Below are 24,788 nucleotides of genomic sequence, written 5' to 3'. Positions count from 1 at the left end.
TTGATTTGTTGTCACTCACAATACCCCACAATGATCTCTACCAGGGTGAGAATTCCCACTGAGGATTATGAACAGTTTCAAAATCACAGCAGTCTCTCAAATGTTTTCTTTACCCTTTTCTGAAATTAACTCAGAGCTTTATATGCCACATTCGTCATCCCCATCATGAAGAAAGATAATTCCTCATAAACATTAAATGGATGTTAAAACTCAAAACAAACACCAAGAGAGTGTGTACACCCTCACACCAAATACACTGTGCTCAGAAAGTGGCTACACCCTACTGACAGTCTAGAAAAATGCTTTTGTTCTGAGTGGTGGGAGCTCTGACAGCTGGCAGGAGGAGAGACATTTGCCTCACTGGGCCAAAGACTGCAGTCCAATACAAAATGACTGTTCATTTTATCCACCTTCCTGTGACTTTAGTGTTGTTTATTGACTGTGCGAGGGTCTCTGCTTATTTGTAATATGGATGACAGTCTGGTTAACACAATTTAAAAGCTTTCTTATGTATTTTAATCAACATTTTTACAACCAAATAAAAAGCATATATTTATATGCTAAATAAATAGTACATATTTATATCCTTTTTTCTTGTAGAGGAATGAATTAATTGCACCACTGAATTGCAGCAGCCACACTGTTTTATTGAAGTAATATTTCTGAAGATAAGCCATTCAAGGTAAAACTAAGGGAATGTTATGGATCATAGAGAGGGGTATAAAATATATTACAAATGAATTGCTTCTACCTGAACCCCCAGAGAGATTTTTACAGTTGGCCATAAATAGGAACTAGAACTTTAATCAAAAAGATTCAGAACAAAGAACGAGCCAACAACCTGGTGCAACCTGGAGCCCGTAACTTCCTAGTGTTGTTATCAACCTGGTGCAAGTTTGCAAAAAAAGGAAGAGAATTCACACACACACACACACACACACACACACACACACACACACACACACACACACACACACACACACACACACACACACACACACACACCCCACGCACACACACGTCTGATTAAAAAGTACTCTTGTTCATTTACCAAAGAAGAATTGACCAATGGGAGGAGTCCAAAGATAAAGATTAGTGATGTAATACTGTATACACATTATTGTAGATAAATGTCAGAGATGCTGTAAAAGGATTTGAATGGTGTTACCCATATATTAATGGCTTTTATTGTTTGAAAAGCTTCATTCTGGTGTGGAAAATGCTAACCTTTTCTGTTGTGCCCATTTTTGCTGTCCTTAGGGATCCTGATCTAATGAGCTTGTTGAAAGAGTTTAAAGTGGCTAGAAAGCAGGCACTGGGATGCTGTCTTTATGAATGAAAATTTCGGACTGCCTGATCCAAGCATGTGTTAAAATCTACACTCTTAGTTTGATCAGCTCCCCATCCAAATAGAGTAATTCTATTTTCTGCTGTCTCTACTTTTTACTTCATGTCTGCCAGACTGGGCAAATCATGTTAAGATGAAGGGACTATTTCAAAATCAGACAGGAGTTTAGGGCACAAATAGGACTGAACTAACTCAAAGGTGAAAGGTGTCTGACTACACTTACGCAATAACATGTCTCTCTTATTACTTTCATAAAAGCATAACATAATTTAACTGAGACTATAGATTTTTCACACAACAAAGGGTGATCAGATTTTTAAAGAGCAAAAACATGTTGCTGCACTTTTTTCATTGTTCTGCAACATCTTTCAAACTGGAATTGTTTTACGACAGCAGAAATCTGCTTTGGTCTTTGCTTTTTTTGCACTATAATTATTAGCTTCAGTCTCTCTGACCAAAAGCTCTAGATTTACACAAAATGAAGAAGCAAAAAGATTCATTCTTTGAAGCTATGTTAATAACTGCTTCACTTCTGAAACGTTATCCTGTTGTTTTAATTATGCCCTCTGACCTACTTTGAAAATGCAGATGATACTCATGAATTTCAGCTATATGCGTTATCGATATATTTCTCAAACCCATGGATGGGTATTGTGGAGTCTCTCAGTTTGCCTCATACAGATGCCATTTGAAACATCATACTTGTATCTGGAGAGTTGTTTGGGCTTCAGTAAAATCTTTGATGTGTCTTGCTGTGAGTTTTGAATGATTTCTTGGTTTAAGTAGTTCAGGTTTTCTGTGTAGGGACAGGATGCAGTGTAAAAAGGTCAGCAACTGACTTAAGTGGAGGGGTGTTTTTGAGTGTGCATGAAGGGTGGGGGGGGGGGTGTATGATGTATCACCTTGGTGATGCACTTGTTTTTTTCTTTTAAAGAAATGATGAATGTCTCTTGAATGAAATGTGCAAATACACTCTTGTGTAAATTATTGATCTTTCCCAGCACCCTACCTAATCTTGATACTTCAAACTTTGTTGACTGGTTTATTTTCAATAATTTACTGATCCTCTTGGAAAGTACCTTTCTCCACCAGTCAGAGACCCAACACCAAACTAAATATATCAGGGACAAACATAGAGTCTGGTTAGCTTAAACTGCCTTCTGAATACTGGAAACTGCTCTAGGTCTGAAATGAACATCTAAGCAGCACAGCAGCAGCAGTCCTGCAATGCTAGAAACAAGGCATGTTGACTTAAATCTTAGCAGAGATATTTTGTATTTATGCAGGAAGTATAACACCTATAATATTCAGCATAAGGAGAATCAGTAGTCACAGTTTTAGCTTTGTATTAGCTACACTGAATACATTTTAGAAACACTTGTTTTCATCTGTAAATGAGGCCTCCCGAGGATCATGGCTTTCTTGTTCTTGTTCTTTTTTTTCTCGTTTCGCTAACAAAAACAAAATTTGAGAATGTAATATTTTGATTTAGAACCTGAGATTTTGTGTTAGGTTTATGGCACTGCTGCTGCTTCAGACCACATCATTTTATAAATAAGCAGCAGGGGGATCATGTTCAAGGTCTCATTTGATCTGCAAACAACCAAAACCAACAGAGGAATATTTCTTAACCCAGTAGTGGCGATTAGTATCTGAGCTGTGTATTATCAATAGTGACGCCCTGAAAAATAACTGCCTGTGTTTAGTTATGACGATCCTCTCATAATGGAGATGGTAATCAATGTTTTTAAGATATTTGAATGAATCGAGTTTCACATCATAACATTTTCAGGGATGCTCCATTTTTAAAGTTGACAAATAACTGATTATTAAACAGAAGACACATATCAGACAAAACAGTAAACTTCACCCATCATTTATTAATATTTTGCAAGTGTTAAATGATTCATTACATCAGTACCTTGGTTTCAAACAGAATATAAAATTTAACTTTTGAAAATATTAAAGATAGAGAAATTCAGATTAAAAACCATTGTGTTTTAAAGTAAACACTCTTGTTATTTCTGTAAGGTCTTTACCTTTCTTTTTGTCTGCACAGCAGTAACTTTATTCATCCCCTTTTATCCACTAATTTGTGGCATTAGCTTCAATATCAGCACAGAAAACATTTTCATTCATCCATCTCTACTGCTTGTTCACCCCCTTATGATAGACAGTTAAATACTTTAAGGTATTCTCAGCAATCTCTGCCACAGTATATGCGTTTAAGCAAGTGTTGGCACACTGACCTGCATAGCTAAGCTGGGAAAGAGTGCAAACATTATCCTCTGCATGTCAGCATTGTGAGCATTGTCATCACAATTATTTCTACAGTCATACAAATGATTGTACTGCCTCACCAGTGCTCCAACAGATTGCATAGAGGGAAAATTGATTGAAAAGGTGATTAATTGCATTTATGGAGTCTCACAAAATTTCTCATACCCCTCAGAAATTTTCACATTTTGTCATCAACTACTAACCTCAGGGTATTTTATTGGGTTTTAATTGGAAACGGCCACACTGTGGAGCTAAAACAGCTTTTAGCTTCAGAAGTAAATGCATTATTTTTTGTTCACGTGTTCTCCTTGTAGAATCTAAATTTGGAAACAGAGACAATTGTGTGCAGAGAACCTACTATAAATTCAGGAGAACAGCAGAGCTTGTTAAAGATAATGACCTGTTGATGATGGGCAAAGAGCTCCCCTTTGAATTTGTTCATGTCTAGCCACATTATCTGTAGCAATCAGTGAAATGTGTCTCACTTTTTTCACACCATCTTACTGCACTTGTTTCATTAAATTTATTTTTTTCATTTTCACAGCCTATTTCCAGACTTACCTATTTATTTTTCCGCTTTGGTGTCTGCTGTCAATGCTGGTGGGTGGTTTGTAGTCAAAAGATACAGTGCTTTACCCTTTGTACAGCACAGATCAGCACACGTGGAGCTCTGACTACAAGACGATTTGCAAAACTGCTGTAACTCTGCATGAAGCCATAATTGTTCAGGCGCTTTGGAGTGTATGTCAACTATTAAATTCAGCCTATCACTGGCCTCTCATATCTGACATCATAACTTAAGCTTGCTGGTCTTTAATGAAGGTCTACATCTTTAATCTTGTCTCATACATAAACATGCCCTACATACCTCCACTTGAGGTAATCGAAAGCACAAATGAAAATGCATTAGTGAAAAGGAGTCCCTCACTCCAAATAAATTGTAAGGGATAAAAATTGTTCACTTTTTGTTCAGAAGATAATAAGCTCTAACAACATGGTTCTGGGGGAAGCAATTCTTCCTAAATGCAAATCCAGCTAAAACTGAAAAAAAAAGAGCAGAAAGAAGAAAGAAAAACTCATCTGCGTCACAATAAAAAGCTTTTCTTTCTGTGTGAATTCTTGTGATTTACAGGCTCACTTCTAGTGGCATCTGGTAGCTCATTGTCATGCACCCCATGGCTCTATCTGCCTTTGGTCCTCATGCAGTGCTCACTGATGTGAGCAACACCAAAGTCTCTACCAGACAGAGGGGTCGAAATGAAAACCGCTGGAAACACTCCTTCTGAATTTACAAGCAGTCAAATGTTGGCCAGCTATGTTATCAAATTTATGAATATGGAAAACAGAGCATATATGTGGATACAGAAGACGCTTCACTTCAAATTGTATTCTTAGGCTATGCTATCAGTTATTTATTATCTTCATTTCATCTCTCCATCATAATAGCAGTATTTGTTGTTTGTCATTATTCTCTTTACAGTGACATGTCTTGAAGCATTATTGAATGATGCATTTTCTTTATTTTGTAGGAAAAATAAGGGGTTTAGAAAGATCTACCTTCTGCTTTGGGGATTTATCTTATTTATTCAGCCCTTGAGATAAAGAGCTCAAAGATATTTACAGCAAGCACCAGTGGGCTGAGTACTTAAAGGGGCACAAATATTTACAAATTCACTCTTTAACTCTTTCCTAAACACTTGGGTTGGTCAGTAAAATGCTATTTCTGTGGAGGAAGCAGAGGGGGAATTAATGACCAGCTTCAGTTTCTTTCTTTCTATCTATCTATCTATCTATCTATCTATCTATCTATCTATCTATCTATCTATCTATCTATCTATCTATCTATCTATCTATCTATCTATCTATCTATCTATCTATCTATCTATCTATCTATCTATCTATCTATCTATCTATCTATCTATCTATCTATCTATCTATCTATCTATCTATCTATCTATCTATCTATCTATCTATCTATCTATCTATCTATCTATCTATCTATCTCTCTATCTATGGTCCCACCTACACTGTTCTGGATATTTTGTTTTCATTTCATTATAAAATTTATAACCAGGTGTGTTTTGTAAAATTTCTGTATTAATGTGAGCAGAGCCTGATTTGGTTAAGAACTCATGATGTAATGTGTTTTTGTGTTTCTAGTGCATTACTATTGTGCATGAAACATGTGTACTTTGTTGTTTGCTTGTTTGCTTGGTGGACAGCATGAAGGCTAATTGCATAAATAAGGAAATGCACAAACAGTTGAGAATTATAGCTCACATGCTGTAATTAAAATTTGATTGCAATCAAAGGACAAACACATAACATTGAATTGTAGCCAAATGAAATCAACTGTTATTGCCATTGCTGGCCGTTATTTGGTTATGTAAATCTGAGTTTATTGCCTTTACATACTTTTTCATCTTCATTGCTTGAATGACCAGTGTATCTAAACAAAAATCTAATTTACTATAAAAAGTATTTCTGAAAATAATTTGGATACTTTACACCATACAGTGCCTTGCAGAAGTATTAATATTCCTATTTTATTGTTCTGGGAGTCTTTTGTCTCTATCAACTTTTCACATCCAAAGACTGAGAATTCTGCACATTTTTCTTTGCAAAATGGGTCAAGTGTAGTTGGTTGGCTGGAGAGCATGTGTGAACATCAACGTTGAAGTCTTGCTGGAGAAGAGTCTCAAATATATTTAGGGTTGGACTGACTGTGCTCATCCTAACACGTGAATATGCCTCAATCTACGCCATTCCATCATTGTTCTGGCTGTATGTTGGGGGTCATTGTACTGCTGGAAGATGAATCTCCACCCCAGTCTTACGTCTTTTGTAGGATTTGTTCAAGAATTTCCCTAAACTTTCGTTTATGTTCCCCTTCAACTCCTACCAGCTTCTTCTACCATTCTAACTGGCAAGCATATTGTGTTTGGGGTGTTGGTTTTCCACCTCATGTGAAGTTCTTCACGAAGGATTAAAAAGTTCATTATTTTTTCTTAAAAAGGCTAAATCTTAGATTTTACATCACATTGCTTTAAAACAAATAATCAAATTTGAATGTTGTTTTTTTAATAGATAAAATAGAGGATAAACAAAACTGTTGAGCCAGTTACATGCTAGATGCATGCAAATATTTAAGCAAAGTTAGTTTTAAGGAAAATAAATAAGATTGGATGAAAGGAAAAAAGAAAACATGAAAACTCTTCGCCAAGCAGGTGGTCTGTAGAAATACAGGTGTGAGTTATACATGCAGTGGACGAGCCGATGCCTGGCAGACACACTGAGCTAGCTTCCATGAGATACCACAGCCAGGCTGGCGCCACAGTTTGCAGCTTTGCTAAACAAGACGAGCCGGCCAGCTCCTCCACACTTAGAGGTGTCGCTTGTATTTACAGCCCCAGAAACTCTGTACTCCTCCGCATGTAGCATTACATCACTGATCCCAAATCAGACTCGCACATATAAACACCATTTTTTGTTGTGAGGAATTTATATCTGCTTGATGCCCACTTTCTTCTGCTTTGGTCTCAGAAAAAGTGAATGCTGATTAAATTCTCAGAGTATCTTGTTGTGGGTTTCTATGTGCATATTTTGTTGTATGATGATAGACGGTAGCAGCTGTTGAACTATGGAATCTACTCTGGTGATAGACATGATGATGAAACCTCTGTGACCTGATTTAGCTGTATACAAGGGCCTGCAAATAAGTCACAGTATGTATTTCTGTATGGGTTTTCTTGGGACTCGGCGCAGGAGGCATGGAGCCTTAGAACCTTAAAAAAGCGGGGGAAAAAACACCGCGGGACCATCTTCTGCAAGGGGGCGGAGGGTCTAAAATAAAATCAGCTGTCACTGTCTGCTTGTTGGACAGAGATGAACACATTGCCTTGGAGCTGGTCTCCATCACTGACCCGGATTTTTCTTTTTGCTTGGAAAGACCCTGCAGGCAGGGGTGCAGTGGCCTTATTGTGGGATTCTATTTACTGAGATCAGATATTTTATAATTCAACACCATCCTTTCCTGGTAGGTGCTGTTTAACTATTTTGCCTGTTTCTAGCTTTCAAGTTTACTTTGTTTGCCTTAATGTTGTCAGATGTAACAAAATAGCTAAAGGCTATTACTGAATCACTGGTGCTGAGCAAACATCCTCCCATAGTACAGAATTTGAGAGCAAAATATAAACCAAACTGTGAATAAAATAAGAAGTTAAAATTACCTTTAGCCTAAGAACAGATTAGAAAAAAAATTCTATGAAGTTATTCCAGTAGCTTAGCGGTTTGTTTGTTCGTTTGTAGGAAGGCCAGATCTTCTGGCTGTTAGATAGTTTACAACCTCAGAGCCAGGTAATGAAACAAGGAGTTTTGAAGAGAAACTGAAAATGCATTCTTAAATGCAAGGTCATGAGTGCAAGTTTTTTCATACTTTTGGAAAGGGGAACTTTGACCTCCCAGCTTTCCACTGTATTTCACTGAGAAACATGACCCATGATGGTTAAGTCTAAAATAGGCTGGATTTATTTTTGCATGTACATGGCGCCAAGATAACTTCACTTTCTTGATATTTGAGCTCTTGTCCCAACCTAGTCTGCCATGTAATAGGCTGGACCTGAAGGCAGATTTGAATTTTTTTGGTTGGTATCAAAATCATTTCACTAGACTGAATTTTTTTGACCAAATTTGTTGATCTTTTATAAGTTGTACTGAAACATTTAAAATAGCCTACCAGCATAAAAAGTGATTACATTTCATTTTGCTGGCACAACACTTATTCAATCTTTTTTTCTTTTTCAAAATATAAAGTAATTTATAAATCAAAAACATAAAAAAATATATATATTATATGTTTCACTTATTTTTAGCAAAATAAATAAACTAAGCACATATTAGTTGTTTCAGGTTTATTTTCCATAATTTAATAAGTATAGAATGTTTGATTTATTCACTGTTGTGCCATCAAAAAGGCCGAGGCTGTTTAGGTAAAACTGAGTTTAGAGTTTATTCTCTTATTGTTTTGAGCACATTTTAAATGAACAAGAACTGAGAGACAAACAAGGTAACATTCCAAGCTCCGGACAGTCTTTGAGGTTTAGCAGTTACACATAAACTTTTTATTATCAATTAGAAATAAAAGCACAAGAGAAGCTAACAAAAAACAAGGGAAGTGACATTTATCATCATAAAACCATTTAGGTTATTCTCTTGTCATATACGCTTATTCCAATTATACCAGAAACATGATTTACAAGCAGGGGTTCATTATGCAACAGTTTGAAATACAGTAACCTTAATGTGAATCTTGACCCTCTTAAAACTCTAAATGATATGAGCCACAATTTCACAGGGTTATGAAACTACAGAAGTACTCATTAATCTAAGAGGATAATGAGTGCCGAGATACATTAAATAGTACATTCATATCATTTGAGAGCAAATTTAAATGAGGTATAATGTTAAATCCCCACAAATCACATTAACGTTTCCAACATTTGATAGTTGCTTACCACCTTTTTACTAAATCTTGCACATCCTGTGAGCAGCTGGATGCCAGAAGATAGCTGTGCAAATTATTTAAGTCCTGGACCAGAGGAGCATCACTGAATTTGCACTACCTGCTCTGCAGCAGCACTTTATGAGTGGCACTCAAGACACAATCTATCAGATTTTAACAAAAATATATTACTTACCCAATTTTATCTAAATATATTTATAATAGCACTATCATGTTATTTGGTTTCAAATTATTGGATAAAAAAACCCACAGATGGTAAAAGTGTTCTCCAACTGTTGCCTTTGTATGCCTCAGCTGCTGGCAGTGCAGGTTCAACCAGGGCTGGACATCCTAAAAGTTTAAAACCAGAGGAATCGGGATTCACTCTGCGAACTCAGTCGTCATCCCACAGGCCAACTGTGAGGCTATGTCCCAGGCAGCTGTCTCCAAGCGAGCAGACAACACCATCACCAGCGGGGTATTCCAGCATGTGCATGGACTATGTATCCAGATAGCTGCTTTCATAGTTTCCCTGCAAGTTGCAGTGAAAAGAAAATGTATTCTTCCTTAGTATATGATATTAGAGAGTGATATCCATGATCATTGCAAAAATGATCATGGATCATGGAAACAACAATGGAGGTAATTGAGGTAAATTGTTGTTTCTGTTGTGATAAAGTCTTGATAAAGTTGACAATTCTTTCCTGTGACCATGGGTCAGTTTTTGCATTCATGCAAAACATAAAATCACTTACTAGATTTAAGCAACTGTTGGGAAATTTGGAAAACACTGCACAAACTACATGAGCTGTCACAACCCCTGACAGGTGTATGCATCCCAATATGAAAAGCCATACTGAGCAGCTGTTTAATTCCAGAAGTGGAAGCAGCTAACAATGTTTCCTGCTTCATTAGGTCATGGAGGAGTCAGAGGTCTGTTCCCTGCCTGGGGGACTTACAAGCATAAGGAAACAAATTCATACCCAGGAAGCTTCAACATCACACAGTGTAACTCAGTTTCATTTTCATCACAAAACTGAGCAGGTACACAGATCAGCTCCATTAGGTTGATGCAAAGTGCTTGGGGGAGATGAGTGTGCAAATCATGACGATGCTTTGTAACGACCTGAACTGGTTGCTGCTGCATCATGACGCTTGACATTCTAATCATTCGAATGGGAGTTCTGCAAGTACAAACTGATAAACTCAACTCTGTGTGAGTTTATCAGATTACAAGATTACTAATCTAGTTTGGATGTTTTAAGATTTTGACATGAATCAACCAAGCAAAAATGTACTAATTGTGCTGGTCTTTTACAAAAAATCCTAATTAAATATATTGAAGGTTGAGGTTTTAATGTGAACAATTTCATAAAAGATCAGGTTATAAATACATTTGCATGGCACCATGTTGCTTTCCCTGCAATTGAACATATGGACCCTTGTTGCTTGCATTGCTTGATATTTTATCAGCTTTTATTAAAGCCTCTAGGCAGGTATGTTTGTAAATGCTGTAGTCCATTTATGTAGACAGATCATTAAATAAGGAATATAAATGAAATATTCATTGGTTATTTTGCACAGTGTGAAAGAAGAACTTGGCTTTATTATCTTTACTCCTGTGATTATTTTTTTTCAGCGCTCAAGAACCGTAAGGGGTTGATGGTGTTTACTTGTGTACTATTATGCTTTAACAGACTTAGTAAATTGGAGTTGAGTCTGATTATTGGCCATAAAAAGAGTTGGTTGTGATATGAGGCACTAAGAAATTTGTGTTATGAGGTTGTATGTCATCTACCATCTTTGACAAATGCCTCTTTTGCCCTAACAGGAGATGTCAACCTCTGAGGTTACAGTGTCAAGTGGCAGCAGGTCGGTCGTCCCAGGCAGTCAGCAGCTAAATTTCCAAGAAACTATGGTATGCATAACAATTTCTGTCATTATGATTCTAAAAGAAATACAAGAAGATCTTTGCCTATTTCTCAGCTTTCAGCAGAATCTGTGCAATAGGACTGCAATAGGACTAAAATCAAGGATGAAATGTATTACAATTTATCCCAGTAGCTACTCACTACTCATTAGATAAAATAATACATAATCATCACATACATAACTGCAAGACGAGTAATTATAATTATGTATGTGTCAGTTACACGAATTCCCTCTCATAATTTTTTATTTAAAACACACACAGGTGACCTACAATGACAGCAACCTGGCATCCAGTTATGAAAACCATCAGAATGATACAGGTAGGAGCTCATGAAACTCTGTTAATCGTCATTCTGTGTTGCCTATCTCTGCTTTGCTAATATAAATCTCCTCTCTGTTGTAACTCCTGTGCTAACAATTAGACGAAGAGTTTCCCAGGTTCACAACCAAAGAGCTGAGAGATCACTTTGAAAGAACAATAGAAGAGGCTGCTGCACAAAAACCAATTAAGGTAATAACTTTTGAAATACAAGCATATCTTTTTCTGAGATCACTCTCAAAATGTAAAGATTAGTTCTTTTAACTCTCTTAAACAATTGCACAGTAGAACACACTCTCTGCAGAAGCTATACACCTGTGCAAATTCATAATACGTAGGTGAGGTAAATTGTGTCACTGGACTTCAACACCTGTGCTGCTCACTCAAAACCTTGACAGATTTGTTTTGCGTTATATCAGCAATTTATTTCTTTGTCGTTTGGAAGTGAATGAGAAGAAAGCAATTTAGAAGTTTATTTAACTATGGATGGATTACCATTCTGTATAGACCCCATCAACAACCAGATTTTGAGACTTCAATGTGTTCAAATATATACTCATGTTTTTTAATAGCTAATTTACTAAAAAATTATCATTTTTATTCCCAACAAAGATTGGACGTGACATCAATCGATCAAAGTGGTCTTCAAACGTGAATCAGAGCAACAAGCTGACTAGTGAAGTGTGTAAGGAATTTGCTACAGAGTCAACCCCAGCTACAGTGATGGATTATGAGGACTTTCCACCCCCTCCAGCTGAGGATTCTGAATATCTTCCTCCTCCTCCTCCACACTTATTACAAATGCCATCAGACAGTGAAAATATTCCAGTGAGCCATCCCTCACATGAGCCTCTGGAGCCAGTAAACAAACAACAACTCAATCGAGAAGCTTTTTTCAAGCAGAAGGGTATGTCTGAGCTGAAACGTCTATACAAGCACATTCATCCTGAGGTTCGTAAGAATATTGAAAAAGAGTACTACAGTGAATACAGTGAAACAGAGAACAACCAGGTAGAGAGCCAAGTGTACACATATGAGGATGATGATGATGGTAGTCCCGATGATGTCTATGATGAGGAGTATGAGGAGTGGGAAGAGGTTCTCCCTGGGGAGGTGCAAGCCATGCGCTGGATGTTTGAAAATAAACCATTGGATGCTATTAAAGATGAAACTCCCGATGAGGAAGAAGACAACAAGAAAATTACTCAACAGGAAATAATTGTGGGTAAAGATGTGAGACGTACGGCATGGATGTTCGAGACCAAGCCAATAGATGAGCTGGGCTCACTGAACATCAATTCAACGGAATATAAAAACAAATTTAACAAATTTGACAAAGGGGATGTTCGTGCCGCAGCATGGTTGTTTGAAACTCAAAATATGGACACTCTAAACAAAATGCACAAGGAGGAGGATTTGACAAAGGAAATTGTGTTTACTGAAGATGATGGAAATGCTTCTATTTACATGATTGATAGTAAGTTAACAGAAGGCTTGGGGCACACAGAGACTATTGATGAGAGCCACCTCCTGAGCTTACGTTCAGTGTTGGAAGAAATCAGTGGAGAAGTTAAAGTCATAACAAGCACGTTTGACACTCAGTTTAAATGTGTTATCATAGGACAATCAAGCCAAATGCTGGAGATAACGTCTGTGCGCAAAATAGAAACTGAACTGGAGAACTCTCTTGCTTCACGCTGGCTTTTTGATACCCAACCTCTGGATCTGACAAATAAAGAATTTGCTCCTTTAAAACTTGTGTGCAGTCTGTCTATGGAGGATAGCAGCAAGGGAGATTGGGGCAGATGGTTGTTTGAGATAAAAACATTAAATTCTCTCCATGAGTGGCAAAGTTTGCAAACAGAGAAGAAAGATATTATTGGAGCTGATGTGCGCAAGCACCGGTTAGTCTTTGAAACACAACCAAAAGACTCTCCAATGGCCATGACATCTGAGTCGATTGAAGAGATTATAGGAGGAAATGTTAGATCTGCAAGGGATTTTTTTGAAACCAGTCCACAAGTAGCCAGGAAGAACTGCCCTGAGGTTGGAAAACTTAAAAAGGCAATAGTAGATGAAGAAATGAAAGGGGATGTGAGACACCAGAAGTGGCGGTTTGAGAGTCAGCCTCTAGAACAAATAAGAGAAGAGAAAAAAGAAGTCATTCGTACTGTAAATGTTGAGGATGATCTCACGCAAGAGGATGGATCAAGCTGCAGGGCAGATGTTCGTAGGAACTGTTGGGTCTTTGAGACGCGGCCAATGGATACATTAAATGATGATTCAAATACTTATTCCTTGACAAAAGAAGAAATTATTGCTGGTAATGTGAGATCAGCCAGAGAATATTTTGAAACGATTCCAAGTGAAGACTTGAAGGAGTTGGCCGAGGTAGGCAAACTGAAAAAGACCATACCACTTAATGAGGAGAAGGGCGATGTAAGACATCAGAAATGGTTATTTGAAAGTCAACCACTGGAGGAAATTAGAGAGGAAAAGAGAGAAGTAATTCGAACAATTGACCTCGAAGAAATTGATAAAGTGGATGTGTCAAACTACAAGCACATTTTTGAGAGCACAGAGTTTAACACAAGTAAGGAATTGCAAATGATTGCAATAGAGGGTGTGACATCTGGCTCTGTAAAATCAAATAAGAACTTATTTGAGTCATCAGCATTGTATGCCATGCAAGACAGTTTAGGCCACTTTCATGAGGTGAAAACAGTGCGCCGTGAGGAGGTAGTTAAAGGAGACGTAACAACCTACAAGTGGATGTTTGAAACACGCCCCATTGATCAGTTTGATGACGGTGTTGAAAAATATCAAATTATTAAAGGAATATCTAAACAGGAAGTTGAATCTGGCGATGTGAAGACTGCAAAGTGGCTATTTGAAACACAGCCTCTTGATGCAATCAAGTACTTCAGCAATCTTGAAGATGAAGAAACTGTGGAGACAAATAAAGCTCTGGATATTGTGAAGGGGGATGTGAAAACATGCAAGTGGTTGTTTGAAACAAAGCCAATGGACATCTTGTATGAAAGAGTGGAACTAAAAGGAGAGGATGAATCAGAAGAAATACGCAAGGGAGATGTCAAAACCTGCACATGGCTGTTTGAGACACAAACACTTGATTCGATTCATGACAAAACTGAAACAGTATTGAAGACACGCAGTTTAAACCAAGAAGACATTAAAGGAAAATATGTAAAAATGGCTTGCTTTCTTTTTGAGACAGAAAACCTGGAGAACCTCACTGGGGAGGAGATAGGATCTTATAAACATGTCACAGAGATAGACATTGCATCTGGAGATGTCTCAAGAAAAAAATATATTTTCGAAAACCAAACAGTAGACATCATGACATCTTCCTCTGATGAAGTAATGCGAAAGCTCAAGAGAGTTCAGACCGAGGACATACAAAGAGGAAATGTTGTGAACTGCAAATGGCTCTTTGAAAACCAGTCCATTGACCAAATACATGACAGCAAAGAGGAATATATGAACAGTCACACAGTCAGCGATGTGCAACGGGGTGATGTCAACAAGGGTCGGTTTATTTTTGAGACCTATTCCCTAGATAAAATCCAAGAGGTTTCCTCTGAAACAGAAAGCATAAAAACATCCAAAATTATTTGCGATGAGGAAGAGAAAGGTGATGTGAGAAATTACACAATGATGTTTGAAACACAGCCCCTATATGCCATACAGGACAAAGAGGGTCACTACCATGAGGTCACCACTGTTACAAGTGAGGAGGTGAAAAAGGGAGATGTTGTCGGGACCCGGTGGTTGTTTGAAACAAAACCTCTTGATGCAATTAAAGACACAGATGAGGTCTATATCATTAAATCTGTAACACAAGAGGATGTACAAAAAGGAGATGTAACATCTGCCAAATGGAAATTTGAGACCCAGCCTCTTGACAGGATTGCTGAAGACAGTAAGCCTTTTATAAAAACTGTGGAAGACATTCAAGGAGGCAACGTGAGAGTGAATAAACAGCGTTTTGAAACTGACACCTTCTCAGAGGGATCTGTTAGAACTGTTAATGTGAGTGAAATACAGAGAGGTGATGTCAGGTCTGCAAAGTGGAGGTTTGAAACTCAGTCCATTGACAAAATAAGAAGCATGAGCTCTGAAAATCTAATTGAAACTGTTAAAAAGGAGGAGGTTGCAAAGGGAGATGTTAAACATTCAGTCTGGCTTTTTGAGAAAAATCCTCTCGATCACATTAAAGAAGTAGATGAGGGTGAGAACATATCTGTCGCTCAGGAGGAAATTCCCAAAGCAGATGTAAAAACAACAACATGGCTCTTTGAAACAACACCGTTTGATGGCTTCAGTGAGGCTAAGGTAGAAAAGACTGAAATATTGGGGAAAAGCATCAAGGGAACTCTTGAGGAACTTTACAGTCAGAAAATGGTGAATTCAACGGGAATACTAATAGAGGCTGACGAGATTGGTGATGTAAGAATGGCAAAATACCATCTAATGAATAAGCAGACTCCAGAGATTCAGAGAGAGGAAATCATCAGGGGAGATCTACAAACTATTATGATGAACCTTCTCAACAGAAAGGAAGAAAGGGAGCAGCAAATTGTCATAGACTCAGAAGAGAAGGGAAACATCAGCTCAACAGTGGAGCAACTATTCAGCCAAGAAAAAGAAAGTAATGTTGAAAAGGAGGAAATACTGCATGGTGACATTCAGGAAACAATCAACAACCTCTTCAGTAAGACTGGATCAGCAAAACAGGGCATACTCATTCAGGAGGATGAAAAAGGAGATGTACGGATGACATTATATTCCCTTTTACATAAAAACCAGGGTGTTAATGTTGAAAAGGAAGACGTTGTAAAAGGGGACATAAAGAGTGCTCTTGAAAGGTTGTCCAGCTCAGAAAAGTCAGATCAGGCCGTGAAGATAAAGATAGATGACACTGAAAGGGGGAATGTCAATTTTTACTCCACATGCATTGAATCTGGAGCTCTTGATTATCTCAAACAGCTCCAGTTGGGCCCTGATGAAACTCTGGATGACACAACTAACAAAGAGAAGATCATTGGGGGCGACATCAAGAGCACCAAATCTATCCTCGGCCAACATCAAATGCAAATTGAACGCTCAGTAGAGGATGTTATACCAGGAGATGTTCACAATGCATTAAAAGTTTTCATGGCAGAGCCAACTGTCTCACTGGAAAGAATCCAGAGGGAGGAGATAGTCAAAGGAGATTTAAAAGCTGCTTTGAGCTCATTGTCAGAATCAGCTAAACAGACAGTGGTTGTGGAAAAAGAGGAGGTGGTAAAAGGCAATATTCCAAAAGCACTGCGGTGTCTGGAGAGGGCTCAGAGACGCAACAAAGAGGTGGAAAAGCCAGATATTATTCCCGGAAATATCCGGGGCGCTCTAAGATCTCTTGAGAAATCATCCACCTCCAGAGTTGGAAGTTTTGCTGTTGAGAATTTAGTTCCTGGAGATGTGAAGGCTACCCTAAAATCTCTGGAAATGGCAAAGCAAGCAGTGAAGGGAGTTGAAAAGGAAGAAATTGTGCGAGGTGATATTCATATGGCAATGCAAAGTCTGCAAGATGCCTCAAGTGAGAGAAAAATATGTCAGCAGGAAATAGATGTTCAAGGAGATGTCAAAGGGACAATTCAGATGTTCATGGAGCCTCCACTATCCCCAAAGACCCAACAGAAGTTTGCCTTTGAAGATGATATCAAGGGTGATGTCAAAATGTCAATCAAGTCCTTATATGAGACACAGGAGCAAATCCAACAGGAAAAAGAAGAAGTGATAAAGGGTGATGTTAAAGGCACGATCAAATCACTTATGGAAACAGCACAGCGGGAAACTCCCAAAGTCAGGCATGGAGTATACAGAAGGGTTAAAGTCAAACAGAGCCCTGCTGTGAAAAACCTAAATCCAGATGCCCAGAGGAACATACAAAAGATAAAAACAGCAAAGCAGGTTGAAACATCTAAGGAAAATCACTCCATTACTAATCAGTCAGAGACAGTTAGAATAAAGACTTCAACGGTGGTGGAGCACAAAACTATTACTCAAAACCATGGCATAAAAACGGTAAAAACAGAGTTTCGTAATCTTAAATCAAACCAAAAGGGGATGGGAAAACTGTCTAAAACCAAAGTAAAAACTGACAATTACACTTTAAAGTCACAAGTACCAGAGCATGATCTGCCTCTACCACCACCACCTCCACCTGTTGCAGAAACAGACCTTCTTCTTCCTCCTCCTCCTAGTCCTCTTCCGCCAACTGCTGATACTGACACTGACCACCTTCCTCCCCCACCACCACCACTCACTGGTGAGCAAGACTTCCTCCCACCTCCTCCACCTCAACGAGAACTGGAGAGTACCCCAACGCAAGCAGTTCCTGCTTCTCCATCAACAGCAAAAAGAATGATAGTCAAAAAAGTGAAAGTTCCTGCTTTGCAGCCAGTTCCAAAGTTGGAGTCTAAAGTTGAATTCAGTAAAATGCAACAGGTACAGGCACCATCGGTGAAAACTGAAGTGCAGGCAATCCAAAATGAAACAGAAGCAACCATGCACATTTCAAAAACGGTCTCCCGTGACATCCCTCCTCCATACCCAGAATCCCCTAAGCTGCTCAAGAAAGTCAACATTGCTCCTGTGAAATTTACTCCACCACCATCTCCACCTCTACCAGCAGAATCGCCACTACCACTAAGGAAAGTTTACATTGCTCCAGTGAAATTCACTCCTCCACCTTCCCCTCCACCATTCATGAGAGGGAAAGCTAGTAAATTTAACACAGCACTGATAAAATCAGAGGAGAAATACCGGAAACTGAGGGAGGAAAACACACCCCCAACTTCTCCTTCTCCCACTTTTGCACATGACTCTGTGAGTGCTGCTCTTGAAATGCTGTCCAATAGGGATCAGGGAAATTACAGTATCTCAGGAACCACTCAGAAGGGAAGCACAAATACAGAAATGGGTGCTCATTCAGACTCCTCCATGACGGTTTTGGTATCAGATGTAACCCAAAGCAATCCCAGGTCCCACCATGGCAACACCACTATGGATTCCACAGTTACATTGTCTGCAAAACAGCAAATTGTATCAAGTGAAAATACTAAGTTGGTCTCCAGTCAAAAGCTCTCCTCCGTCTCAACTGTTAGACAGCACCTGCAAACAACTACTCAGAAAACTGTATCAGTCTCTTCTAATCAGTCTGGCCAAACTGAGAAAGTATTGATCTCTATCGCTGATGTAAGTGACCATGCCAAAACAGACACTAAAACGTACAACACTACTTCCAACAAATCAGAAGATCAAAACAAATCTGATAATGAGGCAAAACATGTATGTAATAATGTTTCTACAGATGAAACAAACAGAATAAATGTGTCTTCAAACAGGAGCCAAGAAAATGTCTCAGATCTTCCAACAGAAAATACATCTCTCATTGCAAATGGAAAAACAGGCAAACAAAGCCAAAAATCCAAAAAGAACTACAACAAACAAGAAAAGCCAGTAGAGATGAACAAATCCAGTGACAATGAGAAGCAGAGCGTTTCACAAGATTTGAAAGCAGAAGCCACAGATATAAAACAAGAGATAAAGAATGATATTACTTCCCCTGCTGTGGCTGCAACATCTGTAAGCAATACTGCCAATCAACCAGAAACTCCTGCTCCAGTAAAGAAGAAGAAGAAATCCAAAAAGTCTAAAGTGAATGCACAGCAAGGCCAGGGTAAAGAAAATGTCACTGAATCAAACATAGAAGTAAAGAGAGTAACATCTGAAATGACTCAACAAGAAGAGGAAACAATTGCAGTCGACAAAGTTCAGAAAAGTATCAAAGAAGAGCACGTTCAAATCAAGAGAGAGGTTATTACTGCTGACAGAAAAGATGATCAGAAGTCTGTGCAACAAAAAGCACTTCAAACACAAGGGAATGGATCTCAAAAGAAAGAAGTGACAGTTTCTCAACAGAGCGCAAAGGAACAACCAAAAGAAAACCGGGATGTCCCAATTACGGTGACAGGCAAGTCAGAACAAAATGAACTTGTAAAATCCACGACAGAGAGAACAAAGGGATCTCAGAGGCAAGACGTCCAAGTGTTAATCTCTCAAATCACAGAGACACAAAGCATTTCAGAGAAAACACATTCCAAATCTGTAAAAAGTCTTTTAAACTTAGTGCCAAATTGGATCATAACTCCGGAAAGGAAACACGAATTGGAACAAAGTGCTGCTGAAAGCGATGCTCAGACCAATGAAAAAATTATTTTGAATCTTAAGAAACTTGCAGAATCCAAACTAATGGAACTTACAGACGAAACATTGGAGAAGCATGAATGTGAGCCGGTAGCAGAGAAAGCAAGTTCTGCCTTGGTGGCACAAAGAATATCGAAAATCAGTATTGGTTCTGCCAAAATTGAACACCAAACTCTTAAAAACACCTCACATGAAAGCAGAAAAGAAGAAGTGAGTTTGTGCAAGTCAATCGACCTTCGAGCCCCATCACCCTCACTCAGAATGCGTCCTCCCTCTCCAACATTTATCACCATCGAGTCCACACGAAAAACAGACTCACCACAGAGAGTGACTCCATCACCCACCCTACTCCACAGGCCACCCACCCCTCCTACACCTCCACCACGCAGGTGTGACACCCCAACATCACGCATCACCAGAATCACACCTTCACCGACATTTGATAAGGCAGAAAATTTGGTCCGACTCAAAGAAACAACAGCAAAACTTTCTCGGGTTGTCACACCCCCACCACTACTCACCCATCAAGTTATTGAGAAAAAATCAGAGGTTGTGGAACTGCCGTCAACATTTCACCAGCAAATCAAAACTGATGCTCAAGTTACAGAGACTTCAGGGACATTGACTGAATCATCCAACTCAAAAACAAGCATTACACAAAGTAGCTCTGAGAATGATGTGCTACTACTCCAAAAGGAGCAAAATTCTGCAGAAGATTCGGATGATTCTGACATGATATCTGCATCTGTCAAAGAAAAGCGGGAGTTCTTTGAAGGGGCACAAAAAGCTGAGCTTAATAAGATCTTTGTGCGCAAGGAGCCCATCACCATCAGTGAACGGCTGGGTCCTGAGATGGAGGAGTGTGAGGCTGAAAACAATAACAGAGAAAAAGATGAGCCTCTAAAGGCAGACTTGTCAAGCTTTATAAACAAATTTGAATCCCCAGAAGAAAAGCAATATAGCAGAAAAGAGCCCACTCCACCTCTACAGTGCCTTCACAATGACAACAAAAGCTCAGACTATAATAAAGAAAAAGCAGACATACTACAACAGGAAATACCAAGGTTTAACATCCAGGCAATTAGAAATGTTTTTGAACTGGGTGAGCAATGTTTCTCAGCTACAGAGGAGAGAAAGGATCAGGAAGAGCTTGTATCAAGTCTCGGCAAAACAAGAGTAGACTCTTCAAAGCTGGAAAGATCTCATGAGACAAAAGGAGGCTCAAGGCAGAGCACCCCCCTCCCTTTTCTAAAAAATGATGCAGAAACAATATTGGCACAACCATCTGCCCTCTCAGAAACCAAAACAATCACAGAACGTTTCTCGAATGTTGATGAATTTGGTAGCAAAGTAACTGGCACAATCACTGCTGTCACTCAGCACTCCGAAAGTGTCTCATCCCAGCCAGTCCCTTTTTCTTATGCCGATGCTGTCAAAAAGAAAGCTGCCAGGCGAACAGAAACTTACGATGAGGACACTACAGAAAATCTGCTAAGGAATTTCCATAAAACATGGACAGAGAGTGAAACAGTTTTCAAAAATCTTGGGTACACTGTTTCCGAAGAGACATCGTCACAAGCTGTGCTACATCAGACAAAGACTGTTTCATCGGGTAAAAAGTGCATGGCATGAAACAGCATGGCCTATGTGCTGTTAAAAGATTGTTTTCATAGTCTCTTTAATGAAAAGTGTCTGAAATGGAATGGAAGTCTGTAGGAGTGCTAAGAGGGGGGTTGACAAACAAATGTCACTGATTTGCTAATATGCTAACTTTAAAATATCTAAGTTAGAAATTATCTTGAGTAAAATAAATTAGGCAAATTAAAGTTCTTACATGTGGTTCATGAGCCATTCTGGGTTATTACCTGCATTGATTGATGCATGTGTGCCATTTCTTTAGGGCTGAAACCGATGTGTGTTCAGCACACATTGGTGTTGCTCAGTGCATGGCTGCATGTTGCTGTTACTTGGGGCAAAATATATGGAGCAATCTGGTAGGATTGTTGGGTTATATTACAAATATATGGAGCAATCTGGTAGGATTGTTGGGTTATATTACAAATATATGGAGCAATCTGGTAGGATTGTTGGTATTACTGGCATTGTAGTTTTATTCAGATACAATTATGATAAAAATCTGCTTTGTGATGAATGAAACTAAAATATTAAGATTGTTCAACTTGTTCTCTGCTTTTTTCAACGTTGCTTTATTTTTGTTTTTTTAGTATCCTCATGTGTTTTTCTTTACTGATAAAATGACGTGTCCTAAGACATTATTCCTGAAATGTATATGATACTCAAAGCAAAATAATACAATTGTGAGGGAAGAGAGCAACTTTTTTATAACTATTTTCAACATGGCATTGTAATATGTTACAAACTAAGATATTGACAAATCATATTGCGATAAATAGTAGACATGCTACTGTTACCTTAGCAGTTCAACAAACTTCTCGAAACAAAAACAACTTCAGCAGGAGCAAAATTACTTTTGAAAGCTTTAACTGGATATCTCTAAAACTGAGACAGTAATCAGTATCACAGATAAACAAAATATTTTTTTGATTAATATTAAAATCTGAAATATGATATTTAAAGTACTTACAAGAGGAAAAGGTACAAAAAATTAATATGAACTGTTAAACTGAGGTCCCAAATTAGCCGCATAGATTTGTATATAATCTGGATTCTTTGTGAAACCAAGACACCATTATTTGCTGTTGCAGGGATCCAGTTCCTCGTACAGTATATAGGTTTAGGTCCAGGTTTAGTTCAAAACGTTTGGCTCAGAAGCATCAACACAGAAAAACTACGAAATCAATAGAGTAAAGGCCTTGCTTTGTTTTTTAATAATTTAACATATTTAAATTAAAAAAGCTTAATTGCACTCTTCAGATGAGTTATGTGTATTATACTGTGGTGTGAAAAAGTGTTTTCCCCTTCCTGATTTCCGATTGTCTTTGAAAGTTTTTCTACACATAAGTGTCTCAGAACATCAAAAGAATCTAAATATTAGTCAAAGGCAACACAAGTAAACACAAAATGCAGTTTTTAGATGACAGTGTTCATTATTGGGAGGGGAAAAACACCTGAAAGGGGGCAAGCACATTTTCACACCACTGTATGTGATGAATTTTTGACATTCCTAGTTAACACTAATTTCAGTCTGTTTGATAAAACCACAGTGCATTAACGTAAGGTGCATATCTACCTTGGCAAATATGATTTATTGTACATTATGTACCTTTAATCTAAAAGAGTTTTCAGATATTACAACTACAGAGATGTGGTTTGAGTATGAATGTGAGTAAAATACAATATTCTGCTAATGCTCAGTATTTACATAACTGCTATAACATGTCATTTGAAATAAAAATATCTTTCTAAATATAGAATAGTAATATATATATATATATATATATATATATATATATATATATATATATATATATATATATATATATATATATATATAATTTCTATTTTCAACTTCAGTAAAGTGTTTGAAAAGCTGAATATGCTCAAAACCTCACTATTTGCATTTTGATCTATTTGGAAAGCAGATTCGTGTTCCGAAGTCGGAGCTCTGCACAGTATGTCGGAGGAGGGCTTATCCGATGGATACTCTGATAGTGGACAAAAAAAAGTACCATAAATCCTGTTTCTGCTGTGAGCATTGCAGAAATAAATTAAGGTAAATGTGACATTAGTTCAATGTTCTCTCTCTGCTTTTGTCTTATTTACTAAACTTTAAATTATATAAATGTATAACATTTGATTGGAATGGATTGTAATTGTCTCCTACAAATAAAAATGAATAAATACTAGTTTACAAAAACAGAATTGTTAAAAAAACACACACAAAAATGATTGTTTTTTTTCCTCTTTGTCTTTGCAGTTTGGGAAATTATGTCTCTCTTCATGGACATTTTTACTGCCAACCTCATTACAAACAACTTCTTAAATCCAAAGGAATATACGAAGACAGCCTTCGACAAAATCCTCTTGTGGGAAGCAATGGGCCAAATCCCTTAGATGATCAAATAGATTGGAGATATTCCATGAACAGTGCGAATTCAATAGATAAACCCCACAGAGGTGAACACGAAATGACAAAAACATTTAAAGAAAGCAAGCCACACTGCAACAAGATAACCGTAGTCTGGCCCCCTCAGGGTGATCCACCAAAGAAAACCTTTAAAATAGAGGAAGACATTCATCTAACAAAACCTCACTGGCCCCCTCCGGAAAGCTCTCCCATGTCCCCCAAACTCCAACACAGAAAGGCTGTTCCCAGAAGCGTCCTTTGAAATGTAATCTCCCACATTCTGAGTTTAGTCAAGTACGATCAATAAAAGAGAACAAAAGACTTAAGGGTAACGGAAGACTGCTGTTGGTACAGTTAGGAAAGTGTTTAAATGAAGGTCATACAGTTAAGTAATGTAAAAAGATGAGGGTAACTGGCAGGAATGGAGAAGAAACTGTATATATATTTGTAAATTGTGAGAAAAAGCAGGGTGTAATTGTAAGTGAAGAAAAGGTAGATAAAAGTGCAGATAAAAGTATAGAAAGTGGATATACGTCTGATACAGTACATTTGGGCAGACATGGAAATTAATCTGTGTCATTTTAATGTTCATTGCAGTGTATGGTTGGTTTTTCCTGATAAGCAGTAGTCCAGTTTAATAAACCATTCAGTATTTGATCCCATGCTCATAGCAATTTTCTGTTGTTTTTAATCAATTCTATATATATATATATATATATATATATATATATATATACATATATATATATATATATATATATATATATATATATATAAACTTACATTAATTGTAATTAAATTACATAATTTAATTCAGGGGTTTTGAAAGTGTGGAAGAGTTAGTCCCCCATAAGAGAGCAAATAAGCAACTTTCCCTTTTATATTTGATGCAAACATTGGTGCAATATTATCTGAGAATGAGCCTTCAGCGAGGGATTATATAAATGCTGGCACAGGTGAACCTGTTCTGCCAGGGCACCCTCCAAATTGTTCATTTTGAGTGAAAAGTTGTGCACATGATCTGGCACAGTCTGGCACCACAACCGTGCATAAAGCCAATGCACAGGGAAGGACAGTGCTATTAGCA

The 24,788-nt window shown here is 37.9% G+C and overlaps 1 protein-coding gene across 1 annotated transcript; it reads left to right on the top strand.

Annotated features, from left to right (window-relative positions):
• The first annotated feature begins 7,450 nt into the window (after positions 1 to 7,450).
• xirp2 (xin actin binding repeat containing 2) lies at positions 7,451 to 24,358 on the top strand. The gene is made up of 9 exons (XM_014471125.2): positions 7,451 to 7,664; positions 9,444 to 9,606; positions 10,044 to 10,172; positions 10,960 to 11,046; positions 11,323 to 11,380; positions 11,483 to 11,571; positions 11,992 to 21,265; positions 23,217 to 23,347; positions 23,552 to 24,358. The coding sequence occupies exons 2-8, from the start codon at positions 9,556 to 9,558 to the stop codon at positions 23,306 to 23,308; spliced, it is 9,780 nt and encodes a 3,259-aa protein (XP_014326611.1). The 5' UTR covers positions 7,451 to 7,664; positions 9,444 to 9,555; the 3' UTR covers positions 23,309 to 23,347; positions 23,552 to 24,358.
• Positions 24,359 to 24,788: the final 430 nt, after the last annotated feature.

The sequence above is a fragment of the Xiphophorus maculatus genome, chromosome 7, assembly GCF_002775205.1.
Source record: "Xiphophorus maculatus strain JP 163 A chromosome 7, X_maculatus-5.0-male, whole genome shotgun sequence".
Lineage (NCBI taxonomy): Eukaryota > Metazoa > Chordata > Actinopteri > Cyprinodontiformes > Poeciliidae > Xiphophorus > Xiphophorus maculatus.
Note: the sequence above shows the minus strand (reverse complement) of the source record. Positions and strands in the feature narration are given on the sequence as shown.

Coding starts and splice junctions, on each gene's coding strand:
- xirp2 (XM_014471125.2), top strand. CDS start 9,556: ATGTCCCAGGCAGCTGTCTCCAAGCGAGCAGACAACACCATCACCAGC. Junction 10,173..10,959: donor TTCATCACAAAACTGAGCAG/GTACACAGATCA, acceptor TTGCCCTAACAG/GAGATGTCAACCTCTGAGGT. Junction 11,381..11,482: donor AAACCATCAGAATGATACAG/GTAGGAGCTCAT, acceptor GCTAACAATTAG/ACGAAGAGTTTCCCAGGTTC.